The 19,346-nt window shown below is 39.6% G+C and overlaps 1 protein-coding gene across 1 annotated transcript in view; it reads left to right on the forward strand.

Moving 5' to 3' along the window:
• COL9A1 (collagen type IX alpha 1 chain) overlaps positions 1-19,346 on the forward strand; it is an 86,345-nt gene that overhangs the window by 3,334 nt on the left and 63,665 nt on the right. The window contains exons 5-7 of the mRNA XM_053665006.1: positions 4,837-5,233; positions 16,918-17,001; positions 19,192-19,266. Coding sequence (XP_053520981.1) covers positions 4,837-5,233; positions 16,918-17,001; positions 19,192-19,266 — 556 coding nt within the window. The remainder of the gene's footprint in view (positions 1-4,836; positions 5,234-16,917; positions 17,002-19,191; positions 19,267-19,346) is intronic.

Genomic DNA, 19,346 nt, shown 5'->3' on the forward strand with positions numbered 1-19,346 from the left:
ATTCTTTTAACAAATTTCCCAATTAACATTAAATCCTGTGGTGCTGACATTATTATCCTTATTTTATGGAGGAGGAATTTGAAGTGAAAAAGCTTAAGTTACTTGCTTAAGGTCACGGGGTAGGGAGGTGCTGGGAGGACTGAAACGCAGGCAGAAGGGCATCCGAGGCTGTGCTTCTACCCACTGTTTGATACTGACCCTGGAAAACCATTCACATTTGGGAGTACTAAAGCCATGATGACAGCTATTAACTTGTTTTGCTAATATGTTTTTTTTCATGCACGGAAGTGTTAATTGTGTTTTTAAATAAACTTAAAAAACTTAATTTTTTTCTTTAATAAAATAATTAAACATCACACAAGACCACCAATGCTGACTTAATTTTCTCTTCTACAGTTTAAAGTGCAATCTGTTTGGAGTGTCACTGACTTTAAATTCAGAGACTGAAGGTCACACAGACCCCTATCTCCTCCTCATCTTTGTTGTTGCTTTTCTCTAAGGGCCCAGAGTTATCCCTAAATACTTTTAAACAGGCTGCAGCCAATGTCCCATGTTCTCTATCTTCTTGACTCTCTGCTCCCCACAAACACTAAAAAATTCTTATTTTACTGGCAAGGCATGTTAAAGATGAAAAAGAAAAGGAAGAAATAGAAGAAGGAAATAGGAGAAAGAAATACACAGAGAAAGAGGGGAGCCAAAGGCCTGAGAGAAATGCAGTTCCAAATAGGCAATAAAGTCCATTCTTGGGCAAGTTACTTAAATGAATATTGTTTCAGTTCCCTCAGTGTCAAGACTTTCCAGGAGAAGTGAGTGTTAACCAATGGAGAGGGGTTGAACAGAGCCTGGTACACAGTGGTGTTAGTTTGCTGTAAGTAGGGGAGAAGACTATAGGGGGAGAGTGTGTATAGACAAAAGTCTTTTTCCTTTGTGAAGTCTTTCTTCTATAGTTACCCTCCATGTTCTACTTATTTAAAACCCAGGGAGAAAGACAGACAGGGCCAGGAATTGCTCTCAGATCAGGCAGGGAGTAGACTGCCTTGGTATAAAGGGAATTTCTATGCTGGAGAATACAGGTTCTGAGTGAACAAAAAAAGAATTTGTTAGCAGGATCTCAGAGGAAAGGAAAGGAGAGAGTAGCATCTGGAACTGATATGTCAGAGTCACAAGTTATCCTTAATTTTCTTTTCAATTTTTTTTAAAGATTATGAGATATATTTTTTGCTTTTTGTATTCTTTATTCTAGGCATTATAGTTTCACATTCTTAACTCATACAAATGTGTTATGTTTCTTTGCTTTAACAAATACAATCCTTATCTTTTCTTTGGGTTAAGGTCATAAACACATGTTTCAAGGTCTAAAGACTTCTTATCATTTATTTAAATGCTCAAGTCTCCTTTTAAGATACTCTGTGCAGATTGTAACAATGAAATAAATCATTTATAGATCCAGTTTCTTTTAAATTATGTATGCTGTCAAATTTACTTATCGAAGTGCATAGCATATTTGCAAGAACAGACTCTCAGGTGTTCAGAAAAGATAGTGCAACTGACTCTTCTGTAAATCAGATTTGTGAGGAGTTTTAAATGGCCTTAGGATTGTACAAATCCATATATATTTTATTAATTTGAAGCTGGAAGAAATTTTCTCCCTTTATCATATTGACATACTATATCATCCTAGTTTAAAATGTTAATAACATGATAATCTTGTTTATATTCGTATATATACCCAGGCACACACAGAAAATATATATATTATTTTAGTGGATATGGAGAAAGATAGATGAATATTCTTGGTTTAACAACACGTCCATAAATGAAATTTCTTCTAACAACTTCAACCATAACCCCATTTTTAAAAAGTCTTTGGATCACATAACCAAGTCAGATGTAAATTGGGGCATTGCATGTGTCTTATGCTACTTTCAACATAATCTTTTTGCTCACTTAGCAGGAAAGGTTGGATGAGGCACAAGTTGGGGGTGCACCCTTAGCCTCATGACATCTTCGCAAAAGGGCCACTTAAGCAAGTTACTGTAACTTCTAAAGTCAAATCAAATATGTTTGCTTTTTTCCCAGGGACTGAAATTCTACTCAGCTTTGCTCAGTACATGTGTAAACAAATAGATAGGTAACAGATTTTTTTAAAAACCTGCAAGGAGACTGCTTTAAGGAAGAGAAGAGGACAAAGCATTATAGTTTAGCTCCCTTCTATAAAAACCTCACACCTCAAGTATAACTATCTTGGACAAAAAAGAAAAATAAGCCGGCTGGTGTGGCTCAGGGGGTTGAATGCTGGCCTGCAAACCAAAGGGTTGCTGGTTCAATTCCCAGTCAGGACACATGCCTGGGCTGTGGGCCAGGTCCTCAGTGGGGGACACTTGAGAGGTAACCACACCTTGATATTTCTCTCCTCTTTCTCCTTGTCTTCCCTTTTCTCTAAAAATAAATAAATAAATAATCTAAAAACAAAGAAAAATAAATTCTCTAAGCATCTGGTAAAATCCATATTATTAGGTGAAAAGAATATGATTTAAATGGATACTTGTAAAATTTCACCATCAAATAAAACATTTAAAACTTATCTCCAAGCTCCAGAAAGAGGTTAGTTAAATGAAATGTAAAAGCTTCTATAAGGTTTTATAATTTTATAATAGGCAATATATTATGTTGTCATTAATGAATCTTAACTTCTTCCTGGAAGTTATTCTGAAATATGCATCTTCTGAAAAAGTTTAAGTCCAGAAGACATATGACAAACAGAATAAACATTAAAAATAAATATCAAAATAGATGTGGTAGATTTCTTATTCTGGGGAAATAGTACTTGTATACATTTTTCTTCTTTAGCTTCAAACTGAATCTTTAAAATTACACTTGTTAAAACCTCCTGTACACTTGACAGAGATAAAAGATGTTTAGTAAACTGAAAGCTTTGAAATAAGTCTGGTACACATCACCAGTAAGCATTTAAGAATGTGTACTGACAAAGGAATTAACCCAATATTATAAATATAAGCCAGTCACTGTAGAAAATAATAGCCAAAAGAAGTACTTGGATGATAAAAAAACACCCAAAGTTTCACATTATTATTATTATTATTATTATTTAAAATAATTCTATTTATTTATCTTTAGAGGGGAAGGGAAGGAGAGAGGGAGAGAAACATCAATGTATGGTTGCCTTTTGTATGTCCCCTGCTGGGAACTGGCCTGCAGGGAACCGGCCTGCAACCCAGGCATGTGCCCTGACTGGGAATTGAACCGAGATTGTCTGGTTTGCAGGCCCGCTCTCAATCCACTGAGCTACACAGCCAGGGCTTCACATTTTTACTATTTTTATAAAACTAATAAAACAATAAAATTTCTTGATATAATTGACATATTTTTGAAGGCTTTCAAAAGTGTTCCAGTAAAGAGTTATATATTTGTTTATGCTATTTATTATAAGGGATGACAAAGTCTTATAGTTAAAGTCAAAGTAAAGATAGAAAATCTTAGCAAGTTGAGTAATTTTCCTTATTGCTAAACATTCTCAGAAATGAAGAATTTTTTTGTTTTAGAAATTCTTGGCCCCAACAATATATTTTAATGTAACTGGCAACAACACATAATATACATTCAAGAAATTCATATGTTATTCACTTTGATTTGAACACATTAAATAAGCATTCAGTTAGATATTCACTATTGCCTTTCTCCTCTTTACTCTTCACAAGAAGGGGACCATGTAACAGGAGTTTGACTTGAAGAAAGGTTAACTGGGACTTTGGGTCCTGATCCAAAACTGCTCTCAGAAATGTCCAATTTTATTATTCAGCAAGAACAATTAATTGACATCTACTTTTCCTAGCATTTCTTTCTTCCTTAATATTTTTCTATACTTAGAAGGAGGAAGGGAGAAGAATAAAAGCTTCAAGCCCTTAAAAGGTGCCATTTACATTTAATATGTTCTGATTTTGTTATTGTTAATTTTTGTCCTCAGGTTGTTAGCAGCTCAGTTTAACAAAGCAGGTCCCAGTAGTTGTTGCAGCTTCAGATCATAGTTGCTACACAGCCTGAAGATATCTCAGCGGCGCTGATGGTCTCTAGCTGCTGTTTAAAGCAATGAGGTAGCAATGATACAGACTCGGTTTTGAAATGGAGGGACAACTTGGTTGGAGTGGAAAATTAAGAACTGGTCACCTTTCCCTCGTCACACATCCAGTGACAAACAACAGCCGCTAATTTAACATCACACTTTGAACTCCCTGGAAAAGAAAAATTGCTCAGTGTGAAAGAACTTCTCGAGTCACTGATTTTCAAAATGCTTCCATGGGTCTAGGATAATCGTGGAGGGGAATACCCAAGAAATGATGGAAATAACAAATAATCTATGTTACATTACAATAAAAAATTTTAAAGCTGCTTCACTTAAGTGGTCTCGTAAACTGGCAGAGTGGATTTGGATTCCAAATGATCTCGTCTTTCATTTGTAGGAGAAATGATGCCAAGAAGTTCAAAATGTGTTTCTTGGCTGAAATGAAGTTGCTGCACAGTAGCTCTTTTGGCAGCATAAATAGTAATATTGTTGGAACTGTGTGGCATTAGGAGTTTTCCTTCGCTTTGAGGGAAGGCTCTTTTTAGTGTGTAGTTTAAGATGGAGCATTAATGTACATGAATAATTGAGCTCCTGTGAAGGTCTTTATGAACAGTCATGAAAGAACAAGTAGTGCATAGTTTTTCACACTGTGGCTTTTCTGTAGACCTAGAATCTAAAACAGCATGAGGGAATATGGTAATATGCACGAGTACAGGAAACAAGATTTATATTTATTGTTCTAAAATTTTCCTCAGGCATTTATATCCCAGTGGACTGCCTGAAGAATACTCCTTTTTAACCACTTTTCGGATGACTGGAAGCACACTTGAAAAGAACTGGAGCATTTGGCAGATTCAGGATTCCTCGGGGAAGGAGCAAGTTGGCGTGAAGATTAATGGCCAAACAAAGTCTGTTGCATTTTCATACAAGGGACTGGATGGCAGTCTCCAGTCTGCAGTCTTTTCAGATTTGCCCTCCTTGTTCGATTCCCAGTGGCATAAAATCATGATTGGTGTGGAAAGGAGCACAGCTACGCTTTTTGTTGACTGCAACAGGATTGAATCCTTACCTATAGAGCCAAGAGGCCAAATCAGTGTCGATGGCTTTGCTGTGCTGGGAAAACTTGCAGATAACCCTCAAGTTTCTGTACCAGTAAGTATAAAATTACACTATGGTAGTTAATCAATACTACATTGCTAAAATTAATACCTCAGAGATCTCTCATAGTCATCTGAATGTCTTCAACAATGAGTATCATCTTTTTTATTGACCCAGTCACTTATTCAAAAAGCCTTCAGTGCCTATTTTGAGTGTGGCACACACCAGACAGAATGGGGAATCGGAGGAAGTTACGCAGAGATGGCTTCTGGTCTTAGGAGCTTAAAGTCTGCTCAGAAGTTGCTGCGTGTCTGCTCGCAGCACCCAGAATCCTTCTGAGGGGACTTAAAGAAACCAATACTGGTGTGGTGCATACTGTACAAAAGTAATTAATGAGAAGATTCAAAATAAGGTTAACATAAATGGTGGATTCAGTTAGTCGAGAATTCCATACTTCTTGAAAGCAATGGACCTTAAAATAGAAGGATTCGAATTGGCAAAAGGAGAGAAAGTGTATTCTAGCTGAGGGAAAGATCATTCAAGGAGAAAGAAGCAGAGAATAAGTAGGCCACGTTCACAGGTCTGAAGACTGGCTGCTTTGGATGAAGTGCATTGGTGAGAAAGTGAGTGTGTGAGTGTGTGAGTGTGTGTGTGTGTGTGTGTGTGTGAGGGAGACGAGGGATATTAACTGCAGAGTGTGGAAGATAAGGTTAGGAAGCTGTATGATGTCTGATAAGCAAGAATGAAAATTGTATAGAAGGCAAAATATTTATTTAGAAGTAGGTCTTGCCTGGAGTATCATAAAAGTAAAGGATTTTAAAGCTCTGTTTATGATTTTACTATAGAGATCCATGGATATAAAGGTAAGAAATAATATAGTAACACATAATTATATTGGATTTCAATGAACAATTCTTTTTTTAACTCTTTTTTTAAGATTTTATTTATTTATCTTTAGAGGGGAAGGGAAGGAGAGAGGGAGAGAAATATCAATGTGTGGTTGCTTCTTGTGCATCCCCTGATGGGAACTGGCCTGCAACCCAGGCATGTGCCCTGACTGGGAATCAAACTGCAATTCTCTGTTTCACAAGCCCATGCTCAATCCACTGAGCTACACAAGCCAGGGTGAGCAATTCTTTTTAAAAACAGGTTTTATTTATTTATAGAGACAGAGGAAGACAGGGAGTGATAGAGGGAGAGAAATATCCATATGACAGGAACATCATTGGTTGCATCTTGCATGCACCCCAACTGGGGACCAAGCTGCAACCCCAGGCACATGCTCTGACTGGGAATCGAACAGTGACCTTTCCCTTTGTGGGATGATTCTCAACCAACTGAGCCACACTGAACAACTGAGCAAATGAACAACTCTTTAAAAGGATATTTCATAGTATTATGACAGGAATTTTAAAAACATATCTTAGAAGACAAGTGTTCTTTTGGGGGAAACTAAAAACTTTGTAGCTCAGTAAATATTGATGCCAATTTCTCTCTTTCTCTCTCTCTTTTCCCCCATCCCCCTTTCTCTGTTTGTCTTTCTTTCTCTGTCTCTCTCTCAGGGCTGTTAAATTCTAGTCACCAAACTCATACCGTAGAGTGTAGCAAGAGTGATACAATGATTTTGAATTGTTTCTGTGCCCTTCTCTAAAGGGGAAAGAAAGGTTATCTGGCATCTCAGTAATGGAATAGTTCAATTACTTCTCTCCAAGGAAAAAATCGTGATTGGTGTGAAGGGCAGTGTGAAATTTCTATGTTCTGTGATATACAGGAAACAATTTGTAACTGCCACATCACTGCTCTGGCTTGTAGACACTTGAGAAAGTGTACCTTCAGCTAATAAGTTATCACACCTCAAGTGGCTGGGTCAGAAAGCCAATGGGACCACCCTTGTGCCATCTTGAATTTTTTACAGTAAAATCTTTGCAGTGGGGCTGGAGTAGATTTCAGACATCACTGAACTTCTGCAATATTTGTGTCATTTTGAACAGCGGATGAAGGAAAAATGACCTAAGAATACCCCCTCACTGTGATGTCTATCAGTCAAGTACTTCTAGGATTGATTTATTGATTCATGGGCCTTGAACAACATTACAAGTCATTGTGAGCTGAATCTGTGATGCTGGCCTGCTATTAAATCATCTGATTACCAGAGCAGTAAAGTCACAATATTATTTTGTTATATTAAAGTCTAGCCAGTGATATTACAGCTGACTTCAGGTTTTCTGACAAGTCTGGTCTCACATCACAGTGGAGACCAGTTGTCTTCTACTTTATTATTCCAAGTGCAGAAATGCAGCAAAGAAACTGGAAGATGATGTTACATTTTGCTGCAGGCCCATCAATGAGTTTTCCAGTCAGTGCAGTGTAGCTAGTGTTAAAAGTACTTGAAAACAGTCTGAACGACTTTTTTCTTTTATACTGAATTCTGACCCTTCACAAGGTAACACAAGAGACCTGGTATATCGAGGATATTTAAAAATTCCATATTTGATTATATGGTGGTGGTGATGCTAGTGTTAATAACTCAGATAGATCAAGGACGTAAGCCAAAACATCTTTACTTACATCCAAGGACTGACAATTTACAATGTCAAACTCAAACCTGTCACCAAAATATATTCCTCAACTTTCACCCTATGTAAGAAAAAGTAGAAAACTCTATGTAAGAAAGGCCCATTTATGCTTTAAAAAAGTTTAATATCCTTAACTTACCAATGTAATGCTTTCAAAGTTCTTTCATTCCCATTAGCTTATTTGATCCTTGCAATAGTGTTAAGTTAACCAGCATAGATAGGATCATCCCTTATATACTGGGTATACATAGTTTATACTGGTATAAGTTAACCACAGCTCCTATATTCTTCAGTCTACAGAGAGTGAGGGGTTGAGGTGGTGAACAACAGTAACACAGGAAGGTCCATGACAGTGAGCAGAGACACATGGAAAAAGCTCCCCCCTCAGATCAGAGCAGGAAGGGGTGAGAGTGGAATTGAAGGATGGTTTCTGAAGGAGGTGACGTCAAAGAGGAAACCTGGAAATGGGTTAAGAGTTCTTCAGGAGAAGATAAGGTCCAGTATTCTAGGCAAAGGGACTCTCAGTTGGGAAGTGCATGTTTAGTAACTCTTCCCTTTGAAACTTTCTTACCCCACACTGCCCACCACGTTTCTAGACTAATAGTCAAATACCCGTGCAGGTGCCCAGACAAAGCCCAAGTGCCCACAAGTTGTCCCTATGCTCTGTTCTTATTTCATGTCTTATGATCTCACCATTTGGGCTGAAACTGAAATTGTTGATGATGACCGAAGACTAAGTGACTACATGTCCCTTGGAAGAGCTGAGAGTGATGCGTAGTGGTGTCCACAGTGCTCTGAGGTAGGAGAGGTGCAGTCAGGGCGCCCTTTTCTCAGTCTGGAGACAGCAAGTGTTCAAGAGTACTACGTGAGGGATTTTAAATGAAAATGAAATGTGCCAATGGCATGAAAACAACAAGGAATAGTATACTTTTCAATTTTTCTTCTTGAAATTGGAGGATCAACAGTTGCTTTTGTTTAGTAAGTAAATCAAAAGCAAACATCCCTTTTAAAGGTATTTACAGATGTCAAGAGGTAGTCATAGAAACTGCTTACTTTTTTAAAAAGATAATGAAAACATTTGGTGGAGCATCAATGCCAAAAGGCTCATTTACATCGTCCTTGTTTGTGATTTCCCCCTTTCTATTCTATCTTTTGTCTCTTTCCCTTCCTAAATTGGAAAAGGAAACCAATTTCAGGAGGTTTTTGTAAGGCTTGCAATATAGTTGCTCACGTGATCTACAGCTCAAACATTCGCATCGCTCATGCTTATTTAGTGGCCTTGGAGCATTTTACATTTTCTCCCAATGTACTGCTGTCATACATTGTTAGTTTGATTTTAAAGCAATAAATCCCATATTTGCTATCCTCCTTCATATTCATATTTTAGGATGGTGCCATTTATCCCACTGCAAAGCTCAGTTTCCTGGCAGCATATCATAAAAACGTGTTATTTTATGACAGGTTCTTTATTGTTTGCTGTCAGCATGATTGCCTAGGAGAGTTATTTTGTACAGCTCTATTAGAAAACAAAGTTAGCCTTTTTCCCTTTTGAGGGATGTGCATTAGGGGCTTGTTTGAGGGAGGATAAAAGTTTATGTGGCTTTACAAATATATCATTCAAACCCTTTTCTTTTTCCTTATGTATAGTCCAAACAAAGTAAGGTGGAACACGATTAATCAGATGGATAAAATGCTTTCAAAACTATATTTCAGCCCTGGTTGGCATGACTCAGTGGATTGAGCACCGGCTTGTGAACCAAAGGGTAGCCAGTTTGATTCCCAGTCAGGACACATGCCTGCTTTGCAGGACAGATCCCCAGTAGGGGGCAGATGAGAGGCAGCTCAATGTTTCTACTGCACATCCATGTTTCTCTTCCCACATTGATGTTTCTCTCTCTTTCTCCTTCCTATCCTTCTCACTCAGAACAAGGAAATGAAATCTAAAAAAAGAGAGTATATTTGAAATGTGTCATTGTATGTTATATTTATTAAATTCAGAGAAAAAATGAGAGTAAATAGAAAGAACCAGAAAAACTGTTGATGGAAGAGCTATCCATTCTTTTCTTTACTTTATAGAATTAAACCATACCAAACTCCAAATGTAAAAACAATGTGTCATAGATATGGGAGAATCATGATGAAGTGGTGATTAATATTATTTCTGGTATTTAAGAAATATAGAAAAGTTATCTTTTTAATGATTTAATAAATGTATAATATCTACTATGCGTATATCTAAACTAGTAACTTGGTTTATGAAATTGTTTTTGACAAGTACAATTTTAACAAATACTTTTTCACTTGGAAGTAAGAAATATGAAAGAAATGGTAAAGTTATCTGAACATATTCATAGGAAACAACTTTTAAAACACTTTGGTATGACTCAGTTAGAATATTTTTGAATGCTGATGGTCAAAACAACTTTTTTTGGAGATAGACCCGAACATGCTGTATTGTAGACCACGCTAACATTAGCCAAATTTTCCACTAGGTGGCAATGAAAGGCGAACACACAGAAAAGGAGATGCCAACACAGGGAAAGCCATGGTTGGGGAAGGGGCTACAGATAACTGCAATGAAATAAAAAAGATGGTCAAACTTGTTTTTAATGGGAAAATTGAGAACAGTGAACTTTATTGGCTTCAGCTGTGCCCATACTGTTGCAATTTTAATAATTCAGTCCTATTAGTTTTTCTATTTCTATAATAATGTGTATGGGCTAAGGGCATAAAGAAATCTTTGTTATGTGGACTGGGAGGCTGTAAGGCAAGAGACTAATTCAGTGGTGGCTTCCCTTCTCTTCATGGCCATTTCTGTATGGTTAATGGTTCTGGTTACAACATGGTGTCAATAGAACCAGGTCCTCTCAAAGCAGAAGGAGACTGAGTGTGTTCAGTCTAAACCTCCCAGTTTTCAGGTGAAGAATCTGTGCAGCTTCTGAACAGAAACTGAAGCCCAGGCAGGGGAGGGAGCTGCCCTTCAACTTGTAATCAAACCAGAAGAAAAATAATATTAATTCTTTCTTCACTATATTTCTTATACACCTCTATGCATTCATTTATTAATATTAAACAATTATTTATTAAATATTTTATGTTCTGTTGAATAGATTTCTTTGCTTGGATTTTGCTTAGTCTTACAAACTATAAACTCCCTGTGGGGAAGAGAATATCCCTGGTTTTTCCAGAATATTTCCTTTGTGCCTGGCTTATTTTGGGGCTTAAAAGATGTTTCCTGAAGGACAAATAAAAATATTTGTCAGACATGTTTTGTCAGTGTGCATTCAAACAGAAGTTAGAGCAGAAGTTAAAGCTCCAATGAAGCTTAAATTCGTTCTGGGGAGAGGAGACAGATACAAATGAATAAATGAGTCAATGTATGGCATGCCAGGTGGTCAGAAACACTATGGAGAAAAATGAAGCAGGAAATTGTGTCTGGAGAGAAGACCTCATTGAGAAAAAAAATTAGCAGATACCTGAACAAGTTAAGGGAATCAGCATATGGATATCTGGGAAGGTAGATAGAACATGGAGTGAAAAGAGACTGGTGTGGGTGTTGTCTGCTGTGTTTGTGGACAGCATGCAGACCACTGTGGCTGGAACGAGACTGAGAGATGTAGGCAGTGAGGTCACTTGATGGAGTAAGGATGGGAACATTGAGTTAGCATTTTGGATCTCTTGTTATGTAACATGAGAAGCTTTCAGATGCTTTTGGATAGTCACATGTTTGTGCTTTTAAAAAGCATCTTTTTTGGTTGTTGTTTGCCAATATACAGTAGGGGGAGAGAAGTACAGAACATTTAGGGGGAACCTAAGAGGAGTCCTTAAGAGGTTACTGCAGAAATTCAGACAATGGTAGTCTTGATTTGGAAGAGTGTGGTAGTGGTGGACATGGTGTATAGTGGTCAGATGCTGATATATTTTGAGGGCAGAGAAAACAAGATTTGTGGCGTAAGAGAGAAAGCAGAATCAAGGATGACACCAATAATTTTGTCATGATTAAATTACAAATACATAATTTTCATTTACTGAGATGGGAAAGACTGTGGCAATAGCAGGTATCCGTGAGAACATTAGAAGTTAGTTTGGAACATCTAAATTGATAATTATTTTAGACAACTAAGTGAAAATACTGAACAGGCAGTTTGATATGTTCTTCTGGATCTTGAGAGACAGGTCCAACTGAGAATAGAACTCTGGGAGTTGTCAACCTGCATAAGGTATCTCAAGCTATGTGACAAAGTGAAATTTCTAAGCCATGAATGTGATAGTGAAGTCCTAGAAGTGAACCCTAAAACAACCAACATTGAGAGGTTGCTGAAATGTGGAAAATTCAGCCAAAGAGACTAAGAAAAGCACCCTGTGATGTAGGAGAGAATGAGCAGATTGTGGTACACCCAATGTCAAAAGAAAATAGTATTTCAAAGAGGATGGAATGGTCAACCCACTCAACTGCTATAGATGGGTCCAATAAGATGAGGACTGGGAGCTGACCATTGGATTTAGAAACCAGTGATGTTGAACTCCCATTGGAATATTGGGAGGAAAAGCCAAGTTCAAGAGCAAATGAAAGGGAAAGGAATTGGAGTCAAAGGATATAGACAACCCTTCTGTGTTTTATAGGAATGGGAGCCGAAAACAGGATGGCAGTTGGGGGATGTGACGTGAGGGGAGGTTCTTTTATTTTTAAGTGGGTGGGATGCCTCACCAAAGTTTGGAGGATAACAGTTCTTGAGGCTCTGCTACAGTAGCTTCCTTCTGCCTGGAAGGATCGGGCCTTTATTACCAAATGAATCTCCTTAAACATCGTTTTAAATTAGGCCACTTTCCCCTACCCCTTTCTCTGTTGCAGAGAAATATTGATAGCCACCTAATAATTAGCTACAAAGTAATATTAAAATTTCTTAGCTTACAATTCAAGGGGAAAATATGTCTAGTCTTTGTGCCAGTGAATCTGGTCTCTTCTCCACCCCATTTTCCACCCTTGTGTCTTGTTATTGTACCCTCCTCTGTGTGAGAACTCTCTTACCCTCCTCGTCTCTGCTTAGGAAAATCTCAATTACCTCAGGGCCCTTCTCACATATGACATGTTATATGATGCCTTTGCTGGTGACCTTAGCCATATCACATGTCAACTGCAATACTACTTATTGTCAAAAGCATTTTGACAATAATGCCCTATAGACTAGATATTTTTGTGTCTTCTATAGTATTGACATCAAAGCACATGAGTGTGTCATATAAAGATATGCTGAATGAAAAATGAATCAATCATTACTCACCAGGTCTGCTTCCTTCAAGTCTACTGTTCTCTTTCCTTTCATCATTCTGCCTCTGCCGTCGGTATGACTCAGATGAATGGTCACCTACTCGTATTTAACTACAATTCCTAGTGCTGTGTCCTGAACTGCAGGGCCTTGTCTACATGGAGTTGGGGAAAGTTCTCATTTCGAGGCAGCTGAGAGCCTCTTCCTCAGCAACCAGGAAGCTTCACTGGGAGGAGGTCCCTTAGGGTGGTAGAAACCAACATTTTGTCATAAACTGAGTAGAAGGATGAGATGTAAGAATTCACATATTTCTTTGAATATTTATTGTTACTGAATAAACAGATACTTAATGAAACATCTCTCCAATTTAAAAAATCTTTAAAGAGGTAGTTTTTAGGTATTTTATAGTTATGAAATTTAATCAAAATTCAATTTGCAAAATATCAAGCCTTTTGTCATTTCATTAATATTAAGCCAAGTTCCACAGTTTGTCAATAGAATTTTCTCTCAGGAAAAAAAGATAGTGTTTTGCTATTAGTTTTTGTTTAGTTCTTATGAAGGGCTTCAGTACCTTACTAATTCTTCTCAACAACCTAGCAAAATAGGTGGAACTCACTAGTCTTATTAAAAGAGTAGAGAGTTGGGGCCAAAGTTACTTGATTTAATGAGTTTTCAGCTGGACACTACTTTAGCTTAGGGGCTGGAATTACACCTTAGTTTCCCAAAGACAATAAGTGGATAATGCCAAGCAGAGCATATGTGAAGCACGTCATACTCAGACAAATCAGGTCTCCCCAAGATGATGGTGAAGTATTTCATGTTGAGAAGGATGGACTGTGCTAGGGCATTCCATGTTGTGTTGAACAGATTTTTTTTTTTACTTTTTATCTCTTTGCTTAGGTTTTTCTCAATCTTAAAAATTGTAAACTCCTTGAGAGAATATCCCTGGTTTCCCCAGAATGTTTCCTTTGTGCCTGGGGTGTACTGGGGCTTAAAAGATGTTTCCTGAAGGACTAAATGAAAATATTTGTCAGACATGTTTTGTCAGTGTGCATTCAAAGAGATAAATGATTCCAGATATGGAAATGAGAAACATGTAGAAATTAACATTTTAGATGTGTAATGGAAGCGACTTTTACCAAGGAATGCTGCCAATCTTCCTGCAAAATAATTAACATGCAAATTGAAATTCATATTGCATGCTAAAAAATGGTTGTTGTGTAGATGATTATTAGTATGTAGGTGGTGTTTATGTGGATGCACAGATGTGTTCAGAAACTTCTGATCTATGTCAGATTCTGAACAACCCAGCCTGTATTCACAAATGAATTACATTTCATTCCCCCATTATTCTGTGCCACAATTGAATCTCACATATTTGAACAGGTGTGCCAATTTATCCAGAGAGAATTATATTTTTGAGAAAACAGCTTAATGAATCACTTTGCATTTGCAATGAAATAATTAAAGTTTCTCTAGGTGATTAAGATATAAATTATATTTTGAGAATTAAAATATTACGCACATGCAGAATCCATTCCTAGTTTGACTTATCAAGTCACAAAGGACTCAGTGAATAAAATTACATGTGATCTCTCTTATTTTGAGAGTTAGGAAGTGGGAAGATATCTTTTCTCATTCTGGTAGTATTTTTACCTGGCCATGGAAAAATTATAATTGTATTTTCTACATGACATTTTATTATACACATTAATATATAACTGCATATAGATATAGCTGTCTGTTTGGAGAAACACAAAAAAATTTCCTTTTGGGAAACAAAGGGAAAGGTTTAAATTCTTATGGAAGTTTCTTAGTCTAGTTCTGAAGTTCTCTAGCAGATGTTGGAAACTAGCTTACATGGTTTTAATTTCTAGACAATTCACCATTTCCACTCATCTTCAGTACAAATATTCAACCACCATATGCCTTGGTTACCTCCTTACAAAATTATAACTCATTCTGTGTTATTTTGCAGGGGGGAGTGAGTTGGGTAGTAGAGAAAGCTCTTATTTAGAGAGCGCATTTGGAATGCTAGCTCCGCCTTTTACTAGCTGTGTGACCTATGGCAATGATTTAAATTCTCTACTCCACTTTACCATGTGTGATCTGCTTCAAAGAGTTGTTTGAGGCACTGCCAGGTATTTAGTATTCATTGAGGAAAAGGTTGTTCCATTCTTACTTTTATCTTCCTTTCAAAATTTCCACTGCAATTTAGAACAAACCAGAATAAAATCTCTCTCTGCTTGAGAGAAGCAAACAAAAGTACTCCAATAAAAAAGTGTCTGATTGAAGTAATTCCCTTGCCTGCAAGGCGTTGTGTGGTTTGGAAAGCAATTCTTTTGAGGGAAGTCAGTGTAATATTGTTATATAATCCACCCTAGGAAGACACAGATAATTTTCATACAATTCACAAATAAATTTCCTTCTTGATTTAGCTGCTTATTTTTTTTACATACCACTTAACTTATCCTTCCAGATGTCCATATTTTCTGGAGAAAAGGCACAGTAAGGTTGAGAAGAATGGAGAAAGAATAATAGAAAAAGAGAGATCTCTAGGACAGTTAGAATCATGTGAGAAGAGGTACTAATGCAGGAATGTGAAAGCTTAATGCCTATTCTCACCTCTTATAAAATAGAAAACTTTGTTTCTTTTTCCTTTCCCTTTATTGAGGATAGAAGGGAATGACTTTGTTCTTCATTGTCTCCATTTTGATCTTCTATCCAATAACTTCAACTCTGGATGTTTCCATAATTTACTTCTAGATCCAGCAGATCTAGAGTCCATTTGGCAGGTGGAATAGAGTGTAATTCACTAGTGGAGGAAAAAAGGAGGAGATAATATTTAGATTTTGGACCTGGATACTTAACCAGACACTCACACAATGCCTAAAAAATCAACTGACCAAGAAATATGGATTTAACTTGAAATGTCTAGCAAGGAACTCCCTCAGTTTAAGAGGGGCCATCAAGACACACAGTGGCAGGCTGCCTGTAGGGTGCGTCTGTTTTTTTAACCTTGTCTCCTGAGGCTTTCAGATTCAGATCTGGCCACTCTTCCTTTGTCTTGCTTCTTTTTTTGTTCTTCTCTTCTTTCTCTCTTACCACCAGCTAAAATATAGAAAATTGTCAGGGCATATTTGGATTTCAAGTATTTAAAATGCTTATATCTCTGCAGCAAATGAATAAGATTATACCCAATTTTAATATTTTTATCATCTTGTCCTCCCCCCCCCCCCCCATGAGTCCTTGATTTCCCTCTCATTCCTATCATTTCTGGTCCTTCCCTCCATTTTAAGCTGTGGCCACTCCATGGAGAATGTTTTCTCTAGAATGAATATTTCTTCCAGGACCAGATTTTCTTTCCTTTATATTATTCCTGGGTGTGGCCACCTCTTCAGTTGCCTGTCCTTAACATTCTTGTATGTGAACCCTTAGCACATATATTCTCTGTGGAGTTTAGTAGGCTTGGCTTCCCTCCCATTCAGATTCTGAAACTTACTGACTTGTGACAAGGACAGTTACGAGGACAGTTTCTTGTTCTCTCTAGCCTCATTTGAACAGAATCTACCTTTTGGGGTTGTGGTGAAGACAGAAATAGAAAATCAGTGCCAGTGATCTGTTTCCTGCCTAGGATGTGCTGGAGTAATGCAGAGCAAACCACATCTGTATCCAATGATCAGAGAAACTTGGGAAGGGCTTCCCACCCATTTCCAATGGAAATCTATGTTCACGGAATGATGAAAGTCCTGGTCCAATGAGATCAACCAGTTCAAGTAAATTTCTAGTCACTTAGCAATTGGCCCACATTTACCAAGTTCTCAATCTCTCTCTTAAATGACCTGTTTCTGTCCTCCAAAAGAACCCGAACTGACCGTCTGCTGTCTTTGTCCAGTTTGAACTTCAGTGGATGCTGATCCATTGTGACCCACTTCGACCAAGCAGAGAAACTTGCCATGAGCTGCCACCAAGGATAACGGTGAGTCCCCTTGACCACCGGCAAAGGCCACTTCCACCCAGCTGATTCCTTTCCATTCTGCCGCCCTACTCTACTTCTCAAAAGGTCTGAGCTTTGCTGCACGGATCAGATAGATTTTTAAGGAAGCACAGGTCCCACCCAAAACCTGGAGAGTAGGATTCCTCCCCACCCGCACCCTGCCGGGGTGCCTGTTCCACCTCCGGTGGCTTACTCTTCTCCAAAAGTGTTTCCAAGAACGCTGTGGGTCTGCTCGCTGCCGCCTGTGACGTACAGGTCACCTAAGGAGGCTCCGAGGACAGCCAGAAGCAGCCGTGGGGCGGGTGGGCGGAGGCAGAGCCGCACTCTCTGGCCTCGCCTGTGCTGAGCCGCGAAAGGGTTAAGGGGGACTGTTGTCATTTTATCCGTCCTACCGGCCCGCTAGCTTTCCTCCAATCCCCAGGACCCTCTCCAGGGCCATTCAAAAACAGGAGGAACGTACGCTTCCCCACGGGGCACCTTTGCAACCACTGATCCCGGGGGCACTTTTTGTGGGGAAGAAGTACCGCTTGATGTGCGTGGCGGGTCCAGAAGGCTAGCGGGGCGGCGGGAGGCAGAGTCGGTCTCGGGGACTCGCAGAGGGCGAGGGCATGGCCTGGACGGCGCGGACTCAGGGCTTCCTAGGGCTGCGACTGCTGCTGTCAGGACTCTGCTTGTGCGCGGCGCAAGTAAGTTGTGGGGGAGTTTGGGGCAGGGGTGGGGGCGCCATCTCACTTTCTCCCTACCTTTTTCTTCACTAGCCCAGCCAACTTTTCGACTAGGTACGTTGGGGGCGAAAAGTGCTTGCATTTTTTCCAGCGCACATAGGGAAAGGTGGGGTGCGGCCGTCTGGGAGCAGTGGGGAAGGCTCGGAGCATCCCCAGGGCTCTGAGGCGGCTCGCTACCTCCATGCAGCCCGCAGCACCTGCAGCGAGTACCTGGAGAGTTGGGGACCCCATATGACCCATCGGTCCGGGAAAGGACACCTCTCCCCACTTGGGACCTAACGCTGCAGACTAAGACGCTGAAGGCCATCGGTATCTGGAGACCAGGGTTTAATTGTGGCTTGGCTTCACCTTACCTCTCTTCCCCCTCTCCTGGTCACAGTCAAAAGCAAGCCAGAGAAGGCGGGATTTTAGGATATAGGCCCTAAAGCTCCCTCTCTCGTTTCTCCAGCCTGTGGTGGCAGCGTGAAACCGTGCGTCCTGCTAGTGGTGCCTCGGGGATTGGCACTGGCAGCCTTGGCTCCCTTCAGAATTTCAGCAACTTCCCAAAGGCTCCAGTGTCGCCTCCCTCTCGCTCGGGAGAGGACACGGCTGGGGGGGGGGGGGGGGCGGGTGAGCCCAGTAGAGGTTTGAGGTTTCACATACAAAGACCCCATTGTAACCTGTCTGGTCAGAGGAGTTTAGAAAAACAAAGTTTTCCTTGATGAAAGAAGCTTTTTTCTTTTTTCAAAGTTAGAAGGGGGGTAGAAGGGGGGTAGAAGGGGGAAGACACATTCCCTAAGCAGCATGCTCACGGTATTTCAGAGGCCACCAGCACCGACAACGCTTAGCTGTTTGCAAGCGATAAAGTGGGTCACTCCTTAGGGTCAGTGTGAAATTTGATGTAGTTTTGAAGAAAGGTGTAAAGACCTCATGCAAGAGAGTGTCACTGCAGGTAAATCTGAAATGAGGCCAGAGGCTTGCTGGGTTTCAAGACTCCTCTGCCCCCACTCCTTCCCCATCTTTTCCTCAAGAGTATTCACCTCGGATTTCTACCGGACAGAGAGAGATTTACAAAACGATACTGTAATCGATCTGCTATGGAGCACCTCCATTCTTCGCTGTTCCATTTTAGCCAAAACACTGACTTGCAATTACTGACCACCATTTTCATGATTGAATATCTTTTTAAAAAGGCATCAGGCCCCTCCTTCTTCAGGATCCTGTTTTGGACATTGGGGGCCTAGATGCTGCTCTAACCCCACTGTTTAGACTCATTCAGATCGTGGCAGAGCAGAAGCAACCTGCGCTGTCTTGGAAGTGTGCTACTCACTTATTATATTGGATTTCAAAAACCCTGCCTCCCCAGGGAGGCGTCTTTGCCGGCAGAGGTGGGAGCCTCAAGACATCGAGCCGTTTTTTCTCTTGCCCAATGTGCTTCGCTAACCTGTGTGTGCTGTTTTTTTGTCAGAGAGGTCCCCCAGGCGAGCAGGGTCCCCCCGGGCCCCCAGGCCCCCCTGGAGTTCCTGGCATCGACGGTATCGACGTAAGTTTTCGTCTCCAACCCTACTGTTCTTTAATCCTGGCCCTTCCTACCCTTTCTCCAGTGGCTCAGAGGTTTTTTAG

The sequence above is a fragment of the Artibeus jamaicensis genome, unplaced genomic scaffold (genome assembly GCF_021234435.1).
Source record: "Artibeus jamaicensis isolate MK-2021 breed Jamaican fruit bat unplaced genomic scaffold, CSHL_Jam_final contig_388, whole genome shotgun sequence".
NCBI lineage: Eukaryota > Metazoa > Chordata > Mammalia > Chiroptera > Phyllostomidae > Artibeus > Artibeus jamaicensis.